The sequence below is a fragment of the Diabrotica virgifera genome, chromosome 6 (genome assembly GCF_917563875.1).
Source record: "Diabrotica virgifera virgifera chromosome 6, PGI_DIABVI_V3a".
In the NCBI taxonomy this organism is placed as follows: domain Eukaryota; kingdom Metazoa; phylum Arthropoda; class Insecta; order Coleoptera; family Chrysomelidae; genus Diabrotica; species Diabrotica virgifera.
Genome location: NC_065448.1, coordinates 203,549,714 through 203,571,974, shown reverse-complemented (window position 1 = coordinate 203,571,974; position 22,261 = coordinate 203,549,714). Strand labels below are relative to the sequence as shown.

Genomic DNA, 22,261 nt, shown 5'->3' with positions numbered 1-22,261 from the left:
AAAATGACTTTTTAATGATTTTTGTAAATGTATTGAAAATATCACTATTCTTCTTTCATGTTGTTTTCACAGAATTGCTGTATCATTATTATTTTCTGAACAATAATATTGCGAAAAAGATCTCTTTGGTATAAACAAATTAAATAAAATTTAAACTAATTGACGTATCGTCTTAAAATTTTTTGTGCATTATATGGACTGTTTGACTCAACTTTTCGTGCAATATGAAAGTCCTAAATTCATTTTCGCAAAAGTTATAGCAAATTTTTTATTTTCGAAATTTTAGTTTTATTTTGCAATATCCGAAATAATAAGTAATCGGACCAAAATTCAAAAAACGCTATTTTAAACCTTGGCTCATCTACTAAAAGAAAAATATTATAAATAAGACATTTAATTACCCTATTTTTACCTGTAGCGATTTAAACGAAACAACTCTCATTTTTGACCTTTATTTGTTAATAACTAAATTTCTCGTCCAAACTGTGACGGGCATTTTTGTATTTATATTGTATTAGGTATATAGTACCCAAAAAACCCATTTGCAACCTGGCTGCTAAAGTGTCCCGAACATGGTATATTTTTGCCTTATTTCCCTGGTGTAAAACTATACCAACAAAGTAATATTTCCATTTTTAGTAAATCTCTTGTAAAATTCATTTCATATTTAATACTTGTTTGCTTTTCACGCATCGACGTGATTCGTAAATTGATTCTTTATTCAGTTCATACGATCTGCTGTTCTTTTTTGCTTTTTCTGTTTTCGTATAATTTAATTGGCGTTGATTCTCACCGTTCGTGTTCTAAACTGGTGTCTCCATTAAAAATACTATATGATAATAAAACCAAGTAAAAACAAAAAGAAATCAAAAATGAGATAAAAACTGGATCTCGAAAAATATCTAAAAAAGCATCTCAGGGATTAAAATACAAAAATACAGGGTGCGTCATGAGGAACTGCACAATCTCCTAAATTGTATGGAGGCCCTATGGAGCATAAAAAATGACCATTAAAAAGTGTCTGCTCCCGTTTAATAATACTATACTTACAGGGTGAGATGTCAATTTTGACTGCCATTTCTATTTATCATAACTTTTGAACAGTAAGTTGTATGTCTCTCATATTTTGGTCACTGGTTACATATGTCCACGTAATTAATTGATTTATTCAAATTAGAAAAAAATAAGATCCGATTTTAAAAAATTAGTTCGTTTTTTTCATAAAAAAATTACTCTGTAAGCATACGGTTTTTGAAAACTCTCATAACAATTTTACAAGTTAGACAAATAAGCTATTAAATGGCATATTTATTTTTTGCCCCACACGATTAATCATCACGATCACCTGTCATAATTCCTGTCATTTGACATATTCTACATGTTCCACTCATTAAAACGCCCATTTGGTGATAAATAGCAGTCTGATTTTTGCATGAGAATTTAATCTCTGTTCGAAGAGTTTAAGTCTGTTCTGTCGGACAAAATACATGTGCCGTTTTCGTGGTCTGACCGTTCCAAATTTTTAACCTGTTCCACAATTAAAACTTCCTCTGTTCCAGTGTTCCCATATATCAAAATTTGTCCGACTAGACACCCTTAAGCTATTAACAAATTTTCAGCTTGCTATTAATCAACTTTTTTTTAATACGCGGGATCCAGACCTATACGATACACTTATTATCCAACGAAAGGAGAAGGTCGAAGATCACGAGAAAGAGCCCAAACAAGATGGATCAACCAAAATTACAGGAATAGGCAAAAGACCTATGCGTGAAGAAATGACCAGAGACAGATATCTTTGGAGACGGACAATACAAGACATCAAAATGACCCCAAACTTCATCCGGGGATCAAGACTGAATAAAGAGATGCTGTTTCATTTTGAATTTCCTCTCTCTCGTTTTATTATTGTTAATATGTGTTTATTGGCTTAAAAAATCATATTTTTGATAGAACTTTACTTTAGTATTTTTTCATACAAACAAACTTTGTTGATTATTTAATTCATATGAGATTCTAACCAATACAAAGCTACAGAAATAAAAATTACAGTGATTATTTTGTAATGATTTTAACTTTCAATCGTGTAGTAAGATTTTTCATAACGTGTTTAGTTCTGTCCAATCAGATTATTATTTAAAACTTTGAAAAGGGTAAACCCTGTAGTTGGCTGTATACCTTCGTTAAAACAACCTGGAATGAATTAAGCACTTCTGTTGTATGTAGGTATTTGAATTTATTAAAATTCTTAAAATTTATCCACAAGGGAGTGGAAATACAAAAAGTTTTCGGTCAAACTGAACATCATCAGTGTAAACGTCCAGTGTACAAGTAATTGAAACTAGCCACTTCAATAGGTGTAAAAACCTCTAAATAACATTATTGCTACATTATATGTAATATAGTAGTCGACATTAAGTCGATGTCTTAAGATTATAAATATCACATGCGGATATATGTCATCCTTGCTCGGAAATTGCACAAGGTTGTTGTGATCAGGTGAGAGGTTTATAACCAACTGTACTGTGTTTACAACCAACCAAGTTGATTGTAAACCTCTCACCTGATCACAACAACCTTTTGCAATTTCCGAGCAAGGATGACATACATCCACATGTGATATTGATAATCTTAATACATCGAATTAATGTCTACTACTATATAGCATATAATGTAGCAATACTGTTATTTAGAGGTTTTTACACCTATTGAAGTGGCTAGTTTCAATTACTTGTACACTGGACGTTTACACTGATGATGGTCAGTTTGACCGAAAACGTTTTGTATTTCCACTCCCTTGTGGATAAATTTTAAGAATTTTAATAAATTCATATACCTACATACAACAGAAGTGCTTACTTCATTCCAGGTTAGATTATTATTTCACCGGTAATTTTCTACTGTAGAAAATTACAGTTGCAATTTTTTTAAGTAGATTGTTTCTGTTTAATTGCAACAAGTTTCCTAGTTTTGACAACTGTCACATTTAAGAAAATATCCATAATAAACCTTTAGTTCTGCATCCAATGTCAAATTGTCACTAGGAGAACATAAATCGGCAAATTTAAGCGTTCAGTTTATTTCATGAATAAAACTGTATTTATAAACAATTTTAACTAATATTTTATTAATATATTCGTCTAAATATTTGCTAAACTGTGCTGTTCACTTTGACAAGTTGAAAAATGTGTGTCACATTAATTGGGATCAATATGTCACTGAATGTTTTTATACAAAGACGTGAGTTTTATACGTAAGTATTAAAAAATAACCTTACGAATATCACACGACAGTAAGAATAAATAAGAAAATAATGCTTCACTTTTTTTCAAACTGGTTGTCACTGGGCAATAGCCCACTGACATAACTTGTGTCGTAACACTTTGACATAATTTGACGACCTTTCGGGTCGTGAAATTAAAACTGTCAAAGTATCACTCGGGAAACAAATCGATAATTTTAGAGCTCTCGTGTAATTAGTAGGGGAGATCGGGTACAATTGTAACCTGATACAAATGTAACATTGCTTCTACACATCTTGTTTCTGGTCGACTAGAGCTGGCAACGCTGCATGTGAGAAAGTATTTAGTGGTGTAATGTTGACCGTAGTTTGGCGATGTTAAGTGAGGGGGTCTAGTTTTAGAGTTTTTATTTAGAAAGGGTGGCATAAGAATTGAGTCATATTATACATTTATCAATATATTTATTAAACTGAGATTAGATTTCGTAATCTATGTATAATTCTGACAAACCATTGGCATGTCGTTGTGGTACAATTGTAACACTAGCAACGGGTACATTTGTAACGTGTATTTCCCATACCAGTATATACATACACATTACATAATGTATGTATCACTATGTATGTGTGTATATATAAATAAATATATACATAAATATATTTATTAATAATATATATGTATATATTATATTATAAATGTGTGAGTCTGTTTTGGAAAACATTTTTGATTTATATGTTTGATTTTATTTCAAGTAGTAGTAAATAGGTCTTTATATAATATTTAATCCTTTATTGGTTTACAAGATACCTGTTTATAAATATTTATTTTGGGAATAAGTTGGATAAAGTTCCATGATTTTGACATTGTTACATTTGTCCGCTTTATGTGTTACAATTATCCCTTGAATGAGTACAGATATAACACTTGTAGTTAAGTTAAAATTATGCATTTTTCTAGTTACCTAATCAATAAAAATTACAAAATAAAATTGGAAATTGAAGTAAAATATTCAACCTATATTCCTCTATGTTTATATCCCACTTATATGGAACCCATTTTTAAATAAAAAATTACAAGTAAAAATTGTTACAATTGTACCCGACCTCCCCTATTGATTATTAAGCACTTTTTGAGAGCACATTTTTTGCTCTATTGACTATTTTATCAAAATACTAAAAAAATAAATTTTATTATTCGTAATTGTGAAAATTCTCACAGTCGTAAATATAATTAATTGTTTATAGGTGATACTATAAAAATAATGCGATGTCTACAAAAATTTCAACCTATGATCTAAAAAAAATTCTATAATATTCGCAAATCTAATATACAATTAAGTGTTAAAGACCTTGACACATGTCGAGGTATGAAATTCATTGCGCTTTTTCTCATTTGAAAGATTTTTTCATTTCTGCACGTTTATATAGGTAGATTCGTTACTTTATTTTATGTTCATTCCAGATATTTGCCGATATTTAGGCCAGGAAATGACAGTTTGGAGTGTAATTTTCCGTGTCAACAACGAATTGCATGAAAATTTAGATTTGGGTTCCCGGGGTGAAAAATGCGTTCAAAATAACTCCGGAAATGCATAAACTGACTATGTATCTCTAAGCAACTTTTGTTCTATGGAGTATTTTCACTAAGTCAGTACTTTTTGAGTTATTTACAAGTGAATATGTTCATTTTTCAACAAAAAAAAGACACATTTTTAGGCGGTTTTTTAAAAATAACCCAAAAAGTAAGTATTTGATCGAAAAAATATTCTAAGAAAAAAGGTAGCTTATGAAAAATCATAAAGAAATGGTATATTGTATAAATTCTGAAGACACAGTAGAAGCAGAGTTGTAGGTAATGAAAAGTAGTTAGGTTCTTATTCGTCAAATTCCAAATCGAATATTTTAACGTGAAATAATCAAAAAATGAAGCATTCTTCGGCGAAAACTTATGGAAACTTTTTAAATTGTTTAAAAAAACTTTATTTTTGTTGTTTGTAAAAGTTTCTAGCATAAAAACTAAGCACGTTAAGCTCAAAATAAAGTTGTCTATATTATGTAAGTTTCATCGGTTCAAAGTGCTTATTTTTGAAAGTGTTTTAGTTGAAAGAACGAATCACTAATCACGAGTGTTTGCAAACTAAAGCAGATATATTTATATAAGTAAAATATCTATTTTTGTACTCTTCATGGTTTTTGCGTATCACTAATACTTTTGAAGTTATTTTAAGAAAACTCATTTTTATTATAATTAAAAAAATCGTTATTTATGTACCAAGTCAGTAAAGTTACTCTTTATCGAATGAGTCTGATGTTATGAGCAGAGCGAGCCTAGCGAGCGAGGCGAATAACAGACGAGTTCTATAAAGATTCTTTACTGACGTAGTGCATACAAAATTTTATCGCCAACATACTTTGATAATGGTTTTAAAACTTACTTGAATTTTAAATTTTAAGAACTTTTTAAATTTTTAACGTCATAATAATTTCATGAGAGTGATGACAGATAACTTTTGCAAGATGGCCGCTGCTCGATTTTTAATCGATAAATCCACGAGGAAAAATTTCCTGTAGTTGGCTGTATACCATTACAAAAACATAAAATCCTTTATAAAAGGTATATTAGTTAAAATCCCTATACAGGGCTACATTAAAGACATAACTAGTATTCAATCTGTTGACCGATCATCTTCAGTGTAATCCTAAAATGTGTATAACCAGACAAAATGATGCAAAGTATTTAAAATGTTGACTAAGGTTATAAAAAGTTATAGGATATACTCACTCAGAATCTAGCATGCTAACCACCAAAGTAAAAAATATTTGGGTATAAACCCTTTATAATTAATCCGTCATAGGAACATATGAAAAATATGTGATTTTGAACATGGATGTACAAAATATCCAATGTTTCACGCTCGAGGTACCAATGAGCTCAATTTGACTAGTTCACATCATGGCTGTATGGAAGCAAGTGATTTTGATAGCGGAAATTCTGAATGATGACATGACAGGAATGACAGTTCCACAGGAAGTTATAATTTCCCTGTTGTTTTGTGATATTTATTGTAAAATTTGTTAAATTAATAACAATAAAAACAGTCGTTCTAACTGTGGTAAATAGTCTATTAAAATGGAAATAGACTTGATGTAAATGTTGGAATATTGTTTTGAAAGAAATAGGCAAACCACATTACACGTAAGACAGAAAACTTAATAAACGTTATCAAGCCCTTTATATGTGATATCTAGGGCTTAGAAAAGCAATTGTATGTTTTGTAAAAGTTATCAGTTATACCTATTAGAAGAGTTGGAAGTTGTTATAGTATATGGAAGTACCATAAAAGATCACTATGTGGATGACAGAGGTGTAGAACTGTTTTCTGGTCTAGGAGGGATATATAAGACAAGCTAAGATTCATGTGACCATTTCTAAAGATCCCTGCAGGCTGCCTGGAACTCTAAGGGTTCGACAAAACAGACCATCATAATATGATATAGTTAAACATAGGGGATAGGGTTGGTGTTAGAGGTTTATGAGATTATAATGAAAATGTAACATAAACGGGACCCAGAAAGAGTACTGAGACTATTAAATTTAGTTACAGTATGAATATATGGGGTGAAGATAGTCATAGAAAAATTATGGATAAAAATTTAGAGATGAATAGTATGTATGTGGGTGATGATAACAGATGTTGGTTTGTGTATTTAATTGTGTTGTGTATAATTGACACAATCCATAAAGATTTTCTTTCCTTATTCATCTCTATACATTAACCACTATCATCTATCTAATAGGTAAACCTGGGCACCGGGTTGTCCTATGGTCGGTTCTGATGGTGTATTCATTTTCAGCGACCCCAAAACCCCTTAAGTTACTAAATCTGATCTTTAATACACTTATTCTCACATGTTTATTTACTTTTGGATGCATTTTATGCACTTTAAAATGGAACTATGCATTTTTGCCCATTTTTCTATAGTAGACTTTTTTCCTGATATCGACCTGAACACAATGCAAGAAGTTGTAGGGTCAGTCAAGGTAATTGAAAACAGGGGTGATTGGAAACAGTACACCCTACGGCTAGAAAGGAAATATGGCAACAATATCATATACATAGAATTAAAATTCCATCTTTGCTTATTCTGTGGAATGTTATTCAGTTGTTTACAAGCCAAGTGAATGTCCATTCCGTGCAAGTTAAATTTGATTGTTTTGAAACACATAAATCGATTTAGAAACAGTGCTAATATTTTACAAATTTCATCTCTCTGTATTAGTTAAGTATAGTGATTATTTAATTTATAGCTAATGCAACAATATTTAAATGATCTAAAATGTTAATTTGAATGTTCTTTAATACAAGAAGTAAGTACAGTAAGTGTTCACAATTACCCCCTTAAATATTGAGCATGGGGTAAATGAAAACAACTGTTAGGGGTAAATGGAAACAATGTGAGTTAAATGGAAATCAAATTTTTATGTTAAGGAAATTATTTTATTACGAGTCTTGCCATGTTCAAAATGCTGGGCAAGTACATACAGAAGAGAGAACCAACGAAATACTCTTTAAATGATTTAGAAAATACGGTGGCGGCAGACGTTAAAACAAAAAAAAAAATAACATATAGGGAGGATGCTGCTTACTAAAGTATTCCACATTGCGTTATTTACAACCGCATAAAGGGTAGGAACATATGAACTGATAAGATGGAACTAGTGTGTCTAATGCATGGTCAGCCAAAATTGAAACCAATATTGGTACATGTTTAAAAGTCTGAGATTGTTGTTTACTTTTACCCCGTTTTTTAGTTTTTTTTCTTAAAATTTCTGGGGTAAATGGAAACTTTCAATATCTTATTTTTTTGTGACTTTTTTTTACTAGTTTTTAAGACATTACTGTTATGGTAGGGGAGCCCAAGCGGGGATTTTTGCAGTTACTCGAGCGCGTCAGATTATCATATAGAGAGAAACCTGGTACCCTGCAGATGTACCTCTACCATATATTGGCTCTTAACACAGGGGAGTTCGTTAAGGGGGGCCCGAAAAAAAAATCTATTTTTAAAAAAACTCGAAATTGTCAGATAAAGATAAGGTAAGTTAAGTACATGCAAAAGAGTGTATATTTCAAAAATCTGACGATTTGAGCCAGGCGTAAGGAAATGGGTGAGTCCCAAAGTTTCACAAGAAAAAAGTGAATATTTCGCGAAATGAATAACAGATCGAAAAACTAAAAAATATTTGCTCAATATTTTTTAAAAATCTATCGAATGATACCAAACACGACTTCCCACAGAGAGGGGTGAGGGGTAAATTAAATATTTTAAATACGAATCCCGCGATATTTCGCGAAATGACCATCAGATCGAAAAACTGTAAAATACACTTATTTAATATTTTTTAAAAATCTATCAAACGACACCAAACAAGATCCCCCACGGAGGTGGGGTGGAGGGTTACTTTAAAATCTTAAACGGGAGCCCCCATTTTTTATTGCAGATTTGGATTCCTTACGAAAAAATAAGTAACTTTTATTCGAAACATTTTTCAAATTATGCATAGATAGCGTTATAATCTGAAAAAACCCTTTGGTTTTAGGACCTACTCTTCACAACCCAATAGGTCTCCAAAGCGCTCGAGTGACTGCACATTTAGCATACTTTGCTCCCCTACCATTAGTACGTTCTTTAAAGGTAAAATATTGCAAAACCTCTAAATTTTAAAGAACCGCTTGGATTGACATGAAATTTGGCATACACATAGCTAACAAGTCAAACAAAAAAAGTGATATTGTGCCAATGTGTGCTTTTGCCCTAGGGGGTGACTTACACCCCCTTTTGGGGGTGAAAAATATATGTTCGAAATAAGTCTGAAAATGGATAAAATGTCTAATTCTAAGCAACTTTTGTTCGATAAAGTTTTTTCACCAAAATAATACTTTTCGAGTTATTTGCGAGTGAATATGTTAATTTTTCTACAAAATAACCACGTTTTCAGACGGTTTTTCGCAAATAACTCAAAAAGTAAGTATTTGTTCCAGAAAAAATTCTCATCAAAAATATAGCACGTAAAAAAGTGAAAAACATGGTGTATATATTAGGTCAATACGAGTATATCTAGTAGAAGCAGAGTTATAGCTAATGAAAAATAGGTTTCTATTCGTCAAATTCCAAATCGAATATCTTAACGTGCCATAACCAAAAAACGAAGCACTTTTTTGGGGAAAACTCATTTTAACTTTTTTAAAGTATTTAAAAAAATGCTTATTTTTGTTTTTCGATATCTACAAAATCTATCTGCTACGAAAACCTCCGAATACTCGCTATGGAAGGCAACACGAAAGATTAACAGACCACAACTCTCTAATCTGCCTATCCGGGCCAGTAACGGACGATGGGCTAAAAGTAACAACCTGGAGGAAGTGTTCCAACCACATGCCCAAAACAACAACTCTGATGCAGAAGATAATATTCAATTGTATTTAGAATATCCATACCAACTAGAAGCACCGTTGGAGAAATTCACAGCCAAACAAGTTTTCAACAAAATCCAAACAGATATGAATCCGAAAAAGTCCCCAGGGTTCGACTTAACCACTGCAAGAATTTTAAAAGAACTTCCCAAGAAAGGCGTGCAATATTTGACACAGATTTTTAACGCAATCTTAAGAACTGGTTACTATCTCCTTTTGTGGAAAGTGGCACAAATCATCTTAATACCCAAACCAGGCAAGCCTGTAGAAGAAGTTAAGTCCTATAGACCTATCAGTCTACTTTCAGTGATGTCAAAGGTTTTTGAAAAACTCTTACTAGACAGATTACAGCCAATCCTCGTGGAAAAGCAGCTAATACCCAACCACCAGTTTGGATTTAGACAACAACATGCTACCACCGAGCAAATTCATCGAGTCTGCAATTCCATAAACAAAGCCTTAGAAGAGAAGCAATACTGCTCTGCAGCCTTTTTGGATGTCTCGCAGGCTTTTGATAAAGTCTGGCACACTGGCTTGCTATACAAAATAGGAAAAGTCCTTCCTCTCAACTACTTTCTAATCCTCAAGTCCTATCTCTCCGACCGCCATTTTTTTGTAAAAGTTAAAGATCAGTGCACTAACTTATATCCAATCAACGCTGGAGTACCTCAGGGTAGTGTCCTTGGACCAGTTCTCTACCTACTCTACACAGCAGATCTTCCTACAAGCCAAAACATCATCAAAGCCACATATGCAGATGACACAGCAATCATTGCAGCTCACTCAAACCCGTACATCGCCTCGCAACTGCTCCAGACAAATCTCGACAGTATAAATATCTGGTTACAAACATGGCGAATTAAAGTAAACGAAAGCAAGTCAGTACATATAACGTTCACTAATCGAAAAGATACGTGCCCAACCGTCTCAATAAATAATCAAGTACTACAACAAAAGGATGACGTAAAATACCTAGGTATGCACTTGGACCGCAGATTAACGTGGAAGAAACACATATTCACGAAAAGAAAACAGTTGGGTCTGAAACTCAATAAAATGTACTGGCTGATAGGAAAAAGGTCACAACTGAGTTTGTACAATAAAATTTTAGTATACAAGGCAGTGATTAAGCCAATATGGAGCTATGGTATCCAACTGTGGGGATCTGCGTCGAGATCCAATATCGACATCCTGGAGAGATTCCAATCGAAAACCTTGCGCATTATCACAAATGCACCGTGGTACATGCCCAATGAACACATCAATCGTGATCTCCAAATGAAGACTGTCAAAGAAGAAATTGCCAGTTACGCCCAAAAATACGATATCCGACTACAAAACCACCCCAACAGGCTAGCGAAGAACCTAATGAGACCCCAGGCAAACAGAAGGCTAAAGCGCCACACTCCAAGCGATCTACGAACAAGATTTTAAATTTTAAATTTTCAAAAATATTTTATTTATTATAGAGTTTTATTTATAGGGTTTTATTTATTAGTCACAAATAATTTTGTTAAGTACTAAAATTATGATTTTATAGGTTATTGTCACTGGACAGTCTCTTTTAATTGTTAAACAATTTACTTATTGTAATCATTATTACAGATTGTAAATAAATGGGATGTTAAAAAAAAAATTTGTTTTTAAAAAAAAATGTTTAGCATCAAAATAAACAAGTTACGCTCAAAATAAAGTTGGTCCCTTTTTTTTGGTAAGAAATCGGGAAAATCACCCCATAATTAGCATTTCAAATGAACTTAATTGTTACCACTTCACAAGCTTTTTACTCGCGTACGTATTGATCATATGATCTGTAAGTTTCATCGGTTCAAAGTCCTTATTTTTGAAAGAGTTGTAGTTAAAAGGGCTTCAAACAGTCACTTATCACGAGTGCATGCAATGGAAATTTAGAAACACCGAATCTTAACTAATTTTTGTCTTACAGAAAAACAAAAAAATACAAAATATTCAGCAAAGTAAAGCTGACTTTTTTATTGTTTAAGATTTTTGGTATCTCTATTAATTTTTAAGTTATTTAAAAAAAAAAGCATTTTTTTAAATTCAATTTTTTAAAAATTTTACTTTAAAACCAATTTTTTTCAAAAATAACCTTTTTGAATCAATGAAACTTACAGATCATATAAACACAACATAAGTAAAGTAACTTGTGAAGCGGTAACGATTAATTTCATTTAAGTTGCTAATTGGGGGGTGATCTTCCTGATTATTTTTTGCCAAAACAAAAGGGACCAACTTTATTTTGAGCGTAACTTGCTTACGTGATGCTAAATTTTTTTTTATAAAAACAGAAATAAAGCTTTTTTAAACACTTTTAAAAAGTTGTAAGGTGTTTACCCCAAGAATGCTTCATTATTTGGATATTTCAGATTGAATTATTCTATTTGGAATTTTTCGAATATGAACTTATTTTTCATTAGCTATAACTCTGCTTTTGCTAGGTATAGAGACCTAATATATACATTGTTTTTTCACTTTTTTATAGGCCATAGTTTTGCTAATAATATTTTTTTCGACAAAATGCTTACGTTTTGAGTTATTTGCGAAAAACCGTCTAAAAACGTGGTTATTTTGTTGAAAAATGAACATAATATTCACTTGCAAATGACTCGAAAAGTATTGATTTGGTGAAATCAGAACAAATAGACAAATAGAACACTATAGAACAAAAGTTGCTTAAAATTAGTCAGTTTATCCATTTCGGGACTTATATTGGACATACATATTTTCACCCCCGAGATGAAGTGAAACTCACCCCCAGGGCAAAAGCACACATCGGCACCATGTCACTTTTTCTTTGACATGTTAGCTATGCGTATGCCAAATTTCATGTCAATCCAAGCGGATCTTTAAAATTTACAGTAAAAACCGTGAGAGAATGTACTATGTAGACTTATCGTATAATAGCCAAAATAAATTTCAAATGTTTAGATGTTATGATATTTCAAATAGTGTTTCCAATTACCCTGACTGACCATAATTTTCTATGTGCTGTATTTAAAAATCGATTTATTTAATGAAATAGAGAATGTGGAGAAATCCCCTTACGAATAATTCACACATCCACCATTTTGGGTTGGGAAAATTTTTTGAATAGAATTAAAAATCCAAACACTAGTTCTTAGAAATGTGTTTCGCCCTCTTCAACCTCTCTGGGCTCATCGGTAAGGATGAGAGGTTGAATATCCTTAGACACATTCCACTCAAAAAACAACATTCGAGACCAAGACATAGCAGAAGCGTAGATCTACGCCAAATCTGAAAATGACAGTCTCAAGTTTTAATTCCCTAATTACTTGAAGTAAAACATATGTTTAAAACAAAAGATGAGAAGTTATTGGTTTAACGACCACTCGTACGATACCAATCAAATGAAATAGAGAATGTGGAGAAATCCCCTTACGAATAATTCACACATCCACCATTTTGAGTGGAATGTGTCTAAGGATATTCAACCTCTCATCCTTACCGATGAGCCCAGAGAGGTTGAAGAGGGCGAAACACATTTCTAAGAACTAGTGTTTGGATTTTTAATTCTATTCAAAAAATTTTCCCAACCCAAAATGGTGGATGTGTGAATTATTCGTAAGGGGATTTCTCCACATTCTCTATTTCATTTGATTGGTATCGTACGAGTGGTCGTTAAACCAATAACTGCTCATCGATTTATTTGGTGCTAAATGCCCTGGTATATTTACTGGCCTATAGGTAGATTCGTTATTTTATTTTATGTTCATTCCGGATATTTGCCAATATTTAATTCAATATAAGAAATGAAATTAACTTCAAACCGCTTTTTACGACTCGAGCAAACTTAACGTATGCTCGTTCCTTAATTATGGCAAATTAGTCGATGCAGTCAGTATATTAAAAACGAATCGAATGCATAAGTAGACATAATAGGCCTGGATCCCGCGTACCTAAAAAAGGTTTTTTAATAGCAAGCTGAAAATTTGTTAATAGCTTAACGGTGTCTAGTCGGACAAACTTTGATGTATGGGAACACTGGAACAGGGAAGGTTTTAATTGTGGAACGTGATTTTAATTGTGGAACGTGTCATCCTGACAAGATTGTGATTGTGAAAACTAGCAGGTTGTTTTTAAATTCATTCAATAGCAAACTCTATAGAATATGTATTGTAACGTTACAAACGTCACATCTTTGCTATTTTATTTTTAAATAATTATTTTATTCTATTTTCTTTAATATTTCATTAATAATATTTTTCTATTTCTGTACCATCCGTGAATAAGTGGATAAGTCAAATTTTCGTAAAAACAAGATATCTCAATCTTGAAATAGTTCTTTTTCAATTCCGTCAGGTGAATAAATGAGTAATTCAAATATGCAATAGCTTACTTGGTAGAAGCCCGTGAATATTTGGATTTGACGATTTGTTAGGTATCAGAACCGGTATATCGACTTATCTAATATTGAAGTTTTAAATATTTGTTTGAAATAATGTATCTTAACTTGACCATCCGGGTACATACTATTCAGTCCGTGAATATCTAATTATGTAGAAGTGCCCACTTGGACACGTTGCATTTTGCTTTATTTTTCTCGGTATATTCAATTACCTGTTTATCAACATAACAAAATAGTAGGGGGTTTTACATTTGAATCGGGAGTAACTAGATATTCAAGTCAAGACTAGTCCGTCAGGACAAGAGAAGATTCCTACAAGACAAAGGAAAAAGATCAAGACCATGTTTCAGTGGAAAACGAGCCAAATAGTACAGAAAAAAAGAAGAAACAGGGAAAGACACGAAAGCAAAGACAAGAAAGTAAAGAACTCAGAAATGATGGTAAAAGTTACACTACTGAAAAATGAAAGGTCGTAAAACCTAGAAATATGAGGTCATTAAAAGCATGTCGTATGAAATGTAATGAAAGGTTTTCAGATGAAGACCGGGGTAAATGTTTTCAAAATTATTGGAACTTGGGAAGTCGGGATAGAAGGGCTAACTATAACTAGGACTAACTAATATAGCGTCATTATTGCTGGCATACAAAAGCCAATTTGTAAAACTTGCCTCATTGCAACCCTTGGCGAAACTAAAGGATTTATTGAGATAGTGGGTAAAAAGAAAAAAAAATGCATTTTCTGGAATTATTTCTCCTGATAGACGTGGAATTGCGCCATCAGGTAATAAACGCTCTGCGGAAGAAATTCAAAATGCCAAAGATCACAATTTGTCATTTCCTAAACACGAGAGCCACTATTGCAGAAATAGGACATCTAAAAAGTACTTGTCTAGTGACTTATCTATTGCTAAATTGTATGACATGTACAAAAAAACAGTAGACAAACCCGTTTCATTAACGTTGTATTAAAAAAAAATACAAGAATTGCTTCTACAGTTTGTACCAAGTACATTGCCTCAAATCACAGATAAGCTTCTGCCAGTTATTAAGGAGAAAAAGAAAGACCTACTTGATCTTTTGCCGCTCATCGATGAAGTTTTTCATAACTTTTACCGAAATTTGCCCACTACAGATATGCAAGACTTGGACCCTGATTTGGAAGAATTTGATGCAGATAATCAGTAGTTTTTTAGTTTATTTTTCCAATTAACGTTGATGTTACTTTTTATAAAGAAATAAAGTATAAAAAAATGTTGAATTTTTTGTCCTGGAAATTTACACTAAGTACAATAAGTCGGTAACTCACTAAGACCACAGAAATTTGGCGTGAATAAGTGGGTAAGTTAGATTTTTTTTAAAGTAAGTGGCATGCTCAAAGTTCATAATTATGTACGTCATTCGTTGCATGATTACCCACCGATTTCTACGAAAACGAAACTGAACTTAAATTTTTTATTCTTCAAAACTAATAAAATGTTTAAAATGGCTATACTGAAAAGTTTGTATTTTTGATTTATCGACTTATTCACAGATGGTACAGATTTGTTTTACCTCATTTTACCTGTTTTCTACATTAAAACCTCGTTGGCGCCCTCTTTTATTATCCTTTTTTATTATCTTCTATGTACTATATCTCTTTTCATCTAACATCTAAATCATTAACTGAACATACTGAACGTACCCCGTATATCCTTACTCTCTAGATATCTGTCTTTTAATACGGAACATGCCTGGCACCTAATACGTTGCACTGTCATGACAATGACACTTCGTCTCTCAATTCTCAAAATGGTGATGGAAAATTAATTTTGGATATAAAAGCCAATTACAGGGCTACAGGGCTATCTATTTCCAGACTTTAATATTCTCTTGGGGTGAGTTCTTATTCTTATCATATTAATTACAATCATTATATTCCTACATGCATACCTAGCTTTTTATTATCATTTTTACTTATCTAACCTAACCTTCCATGTCTGCGAGCGCGTGGTCAGTTTAAAATACCTATTTCTTTCTAATTTTCATATATGCACGTGTAAATCAAATTTTAACTATTTCCCTCATCTTAATTCTATTTAATTTACCCTTGCCATCTATTAGTTTTTGAATACTATTTGGCAAAGGTATAATTTGATTTTTTAACTTCTTGATTGTCACTTATACGCATTATTCTTCTAGTTTTTTGGATAAAAGATCACCGTTCTCGATCACAAGAACGAGGAACATGTTATCCAGACTGCAACCACTGAACCACTAGCATCTGTAGGCCTGGTGGAATACAGCCTTTAGAACCCCAGAGCCAGTTGCAGAACCAACAGCAGACCATTCGACATCAAGAAGTTACCAGCGAAACAGATACCAAAATCCATAAGTATAATCCAGAATTGTTAGTTTTTGGCAAGAATTTGAATATATTTATTAACGCATTTAATAAGTCATATTTTTATCATATCTTTATTAAACAAATAAACATGATTAGTTAAAAATACTGTTCTGTTTGCTTTCATTCTAAATTTTCAGAGTTCATATCTAAAATTAGGACAAGACAACAATTTTCAGCTTGCTACTAATAAACTTTTTTTGGTATGCGGGATCCACGCCTATAAGAATTGCAACATTTTAAGTAACAGCGATTTTATGTTAGCTCGGTAAAATTTTGTTTTTATTACTTAACATTTTTTATTTTATCGAAGAGGTGTTCAGCAGGGTAATATAATCTTCAGTGTTTAACATCAACATTTATTATATCTAATACGGTAAATTTCAAAAAAATGCATCGTCATTTACCATATGTTTATTTTTATATGATATTTTAAAGGGTCACTCATAAACAAGTATATCGTAAACTGAAATATGACAATTTACATCTGTTCTGAACATACTCAGAACATACTGAACTTATTATTTCACGGTGTACAAAAAGCTTTTAAAAAGTAAAAGTAAAAGTGAAATTAAAAAGAAAAATGGTTCTATTGTGAAATTCACACTGGGAGTGCAGTACGGTTAAGATAGGAATGCGCATTCAGTGTTGCCACAGTTCCTGTGCGACGCTATTGAGAAAGCAATATAATTAGAGAGCGGAATATACGCAAAGTGCATATAGATGCATATATTGCATATTTTCAGACAACAAACACAACATTGCATATTTAAGCTAAACACGATTTATTTTGCATATTTTAAAAATAAATTATATAAAAGTTTAAAAGTGTCCTCTCTTAGTTGGAATTTTATAACTTCGATATGAACAAGCTCGTTATTTATCTATCTATCGCTCATCTGGACTTTCCCATTACTACCTGAATTTAACAATTATGGGTGTTCCCAGAAAAATATTATTCTATTAGCGTAGCAAGTCGCAGGTACCTACCTGCTTTTAAGGGTCTAATAATTATTTTGTCAGTTTCCGGCCAACATTTGTTTAAAGTAAACGTTGTATCGTATTTAATGTTTTTGAAGTGATTGGTATATATTAAATTTAAATATCTCTACCATTCAAAAAAGTGCTTGGATAAAGTGTTTTCCCGAGTTAAAGCTAAGTGGAGACAAAGTATTTTGCAAGGCCTGTTCCAAAATCGTAAGTTACATTCATTTTCACATTTCATTTTTTAAATGAGGAACTGACAAACAAAAGCATCATGTCACACAAAAGAAATTTTTCTGGAAAGAGTGTTTTTATTCGACAAATTCGCTTTTACTTCTATATAGACGGAGATAGAGAGAAGCATCAAAATACAAAAATCCATCAAATTGTAGACAATTCCGCTTTTGTTCTTCAGCTTAAGTAACGTAATTTGTTCTTTAAGTAACGTACAAATTGCTAAAGAACTTATGTCCATAAAAGTTAATTTTAGTTTTTTACCAGATCTAATAAAGCCATTAGAACAAAGGAATTTACAATTAAGTGATTCGGTTAATCTTGTTAACACTTTTTCTGCTCATTGTCAAAAAATTTCCGGAAATACAGGGGTTACAATAAGAAATAAATTAAAAATGTTTTAGAAAAAAATGAGGGCTTCGATTGTTTGAGGAAAGTTGTACGTATTTTTGAAGGCAACTTTTCTGAAGATCTTACGACTTAATATATTATTGAGTATTTTTAATATGCATTTGCATATTTAGACAAATTTAGACAAAATACCTGCATATTTGTAGTAAAAGTAATGCATATATATATGCGCATATTTTGGTAATGTTGTGTTGCATATATTCCGCTCTCTAAATATAATAAACAACTAGTGAAGAACGACAACCCTGTGCGTTTATTCCCCATTAGAAATGTATTGTGCTATCTTAGCCGTACTGCATTCTCGGTGTGAATTTCTCTCTAGATACAGTCGGAAAAATGAAATAATACCCATGGACAATCACATCAATCACTTATTTTGTATTTGCTCTCTTTTTCTATAATAAACGTTTGTTATTTATAGAAAAAGACAGCAAATACAAAATAAGTGATTGATGTGATCGTTCATGGGTAATCTTTCATTTTTCTGATTGTAGCTCTCTTTCAAACAAATTGGACTTACCATGTCATTACATACACCCGCGGCAATTTGCCGCAGTTCCAAAAAGTCTCAAAACACGTCACATCATTTATCTCGTCACATAAAAGGAAAAAACAAAACAACAGTATCAATTCTAATGCGGAATACTAAAAGACATTCGAAAATAGAATTTACACAATTTAATAATATTTGGTTAATTTTAAGCCACTTTAGTATAAGGCGGCAAATTGCTCAAGGGCGTGTATTTGCTTAAGGCCATCGGTACATAATTCGATAATATTTTACGGGTATCCCTACTTTTTCTGTCTTTACACGGCAAATTACGTGTAGTAAAATTCACACTGGTATTGATATGTAAACATTACCAGAATGTCATTCTACTTGAAAATGTCATGATTAATTTAAAGAGATGGCTTTTGAATGTTCTAGGATAACTGTTATTTTTATAATTGCAAATTATTAATTCAGTTAATAAATGTGATAATTTTTTCACTAACTATATATTCAGTGATTGTAATAATTTATACCTATGTACAACAAAAACTAATACTCAATCGAGAAAAGAGGTAAAGTGTTTAGTGATTTTTTAATAATATATTGTTACTATGGAACGCTTACAATTTTGAACATCTTTAACAACAAAATACTTGGATCACAGAATTTATTATCCTGATGTATTCTCCGCTTGGATCTTCCACAAATAATACACAATAAATAACTTTTTATTTAGTTCACGTCGTAAATCAATTATTTATCAAATACACTATATATCAATATTATTTAATCAACAACTCAAAATATTTCCGATGCCATGTTAAATATTTAAAATTGTCACTGATTGTCACTGTCTGACTGACAGTATGCTGACAATATTCGTATTGACAGTACCACGGACATTGTGTTCATTTTTTTCGAATCCTGAAAAAACCAATAAATATTTTTGAAAAATTTAAACGCAGAATGAAAGACTATATTATTACCGAGGGCAGAAAGTCCCTTAGAATAAATCAAAGGTTTATTTTGAATGAGATATTTTAAATTAAATATCACACTAAATTTTCTTATGTTTTCACCCCTGTAACTTATTAAAATAAACATTATAGAAGTTCTCAGGGACTTTTGGCCCTCGACAATATTGTTATCTTTCATTCTACGTTTAAATTTTTCAAAAATACTTATTAGTTTTCTCAGGATTCGAAAAAAATGAATCCCCATTTGAATAGCATTGCAGCCGAAAATACGTACCCATCCTCTTAACAAACATGTGGATTTATTATGAGGACCTCTTTTTGAGTAATAAAGTTTGTGCAAAAAAATCGAATCGTAATAATTTCGCTAAAGGGGGCGACGATACAGCCCGCTCTAGTTAGGATTACAAAAGTAAACTAACTTAACTAGATAATAATTACAGATTCAACTATCCAAAAACAAATAAGTACGTATAATGATACTACTGAAGGAATAGCTTTGAATCATCTTTATGCCTGCGAAAAAATCAGATATTCAAACATGGAAGCAACATGTTGACGCTATTGTTTGATTTTGATGGGAAAAAAATATAATCATAGGAAAACCTATGCTAGATGCACGAAGAACACCGTTACGTTATTTTTATTGTTCGCGTACTAAATCAAATATTCAAAAATCAAAATAACATTTACATTTTCTCACTCTTGTTCGATATTGATAAAAAAATCACACAGAATTATATTTTTATCGAGTTCAGCAGTGGATTCGTGATGCACAGGTATTCCTTTAGCAGTGCAATAATTATAGCATTAATTGATGGTATACCTATACCTATACTTGGTCTACCTATTTATCAATCAACAGGACAATTTTTATTCTTACCTGTATTCGGGCCTCAGTAAGTCCAATTTTCATAGCTAATTCCTCCCTGAAAATTAAAATTACACAATAATCAAAGCTTTATACTTTGAAAATCAAAAGCTATAACAAATAATGTATATACCTTGATCCCGCGTACCAAAAAGGGTTGATTAATAGCAAGCTGAAAATTTGTTAATAGTTTAACGGTATCTAGTCGGACAAACTTTGATGTACGAGAACACTTCAACAGGGGAAGTTTTAATTGTGGAACATGTTACATCTTTCGAACGTCAGACTAGGAAAACGTCTCATATATTTTGTCGGACAGAACTTGCAATTGATTTGTTACAAATTCATTAAACTCTCATGCAAAAATCAAACTGGTGTTTATCACCAACTGGACAATTTAATGAGTGGAACACGAAGAACAAGCCAAATGACAGGAATCATGTTGGTTAGTAATAGCAGTCTGATTTTTGCATGAGAGTTTAATGAAAGGGTAACAAATCAATTGGATGTTCTGTCCGACAAAATACATGGGACATTTTCGTAATCTGATGTTCCAAATTTTTAAACTGTTCCACAATTAAAACTTCCCCTGTTCTAGTGTTCCCGTACATTTAAGTTTGTCCGACTAGACACCGTTAAGCTATTAACAAATTTTCAGTTTGCTATTAATAAACTTTTTTTTGGTACGCGGTATCCAGGCCTAGTAGATAAGCTCTATAGAAAATATATTATTATAATAGAAATCATTAATCATATTCATTTTATTATCGTTAATTGATGTGATTAAATAATGTACTTTGGACTAAAATTCCCGACAGCTTGTCTGTATTGGCTTTAGAGATTGCAATTGCTGGATCCAGCATCCAGCAATCCAGCTGGATCCGGCGCTTTTTTTACATGCTGGATGCAGCAAACCGTGCTGCATCCAGCAGCGCGGATCCGCACACGTGTCAAATTCGAAATAAGTTACTTAATGTCTTCATTAGCTTCTTTATTCAAAGCCGTGAGTCGGCAACTTGCCATTCTATCGCGCTGGCAGTAGCTCAATATGCTGGAAAGTTTCTATAGCTTAAAAGTTTGCATCGATAAAGCGTTGATATACATTGATTCCGCGATAAAATTCTCTGCTGGCGAGTGGTCAATAATTAATGAGTTAATCGCCACTTTTTACCGGCTGTAGAAGCTTTTTGCAGAATAGAGTCCACTTTGATAACGGCCGACCAGTGGCGGCTCTTGGCTTTAGGGACAGGGTCGGCAAGGTTTTGTCTCCAAAGGCTTCAATTTCATAGGAGATCTTTGGTTTTTGTTTTTTTTTTATTTTTTTGTTTTTTTTTTGTTTTTTCCTATAAATTTAGAAACTATACCTGTTTATAAATTAACTCTAGTCTATGTTGTTTCGAAGTAGCAAAATGGGTTATAATGTATGTATGTAATTGTAAAATTTATTATTGTTTTGGAGGGATTTTAAAAGTTTTTTTCTATCGACATTTGAGACAAGTTTGACATTCTCTCCTGTTTCATGGTGTTTCGACAATACGTTTTGACTTTTTTGAGACAAGAGAAATCCCGTTCATTTGAGACAGAATTTGCCCACATTTGAGCACAATAATTTATTAATTTCGGGAACAGTTTGTTGTACCTAATGAATTGCAGTATATAAAATTATACATAGTCTGTAACTTATCCCACCTTCCGAAAATATTTGAATCAGAATATAAAACTGTTAATTCATTTTCTTATTTTATTTGATTAAAAAATGATGGATAATTTTTAATGAATAGATATTTTGAAAATTCTTTGGCGTAACTTTTAA

The 22,261-nt window shown here is 32.0% G+C and overlaps 1 protein-coding gene across 1 annotated transcript in view; it reads right to left on the bottom strand.

Moving 5' to 3' along the window:
• The window catches only part of LOC114328543 (homeobox protein aristaless), a 283,900-nt gene that overhangs the window by 124,563 nt on the left and 137,076 nt on the right, over positions 1-22,261 (bottom strand). Inside the window, exon 3 of the mRNA XM_050653665.1 lies at positions 20,461-20,506. Within this exon, the coding sequence (XP_050509622.1) occupies positions 20,461-20,506 (46 nt within the window). The remainder of the gene's footprint in view (positions 1-20,460; positions 20,507-22,261) is intronic.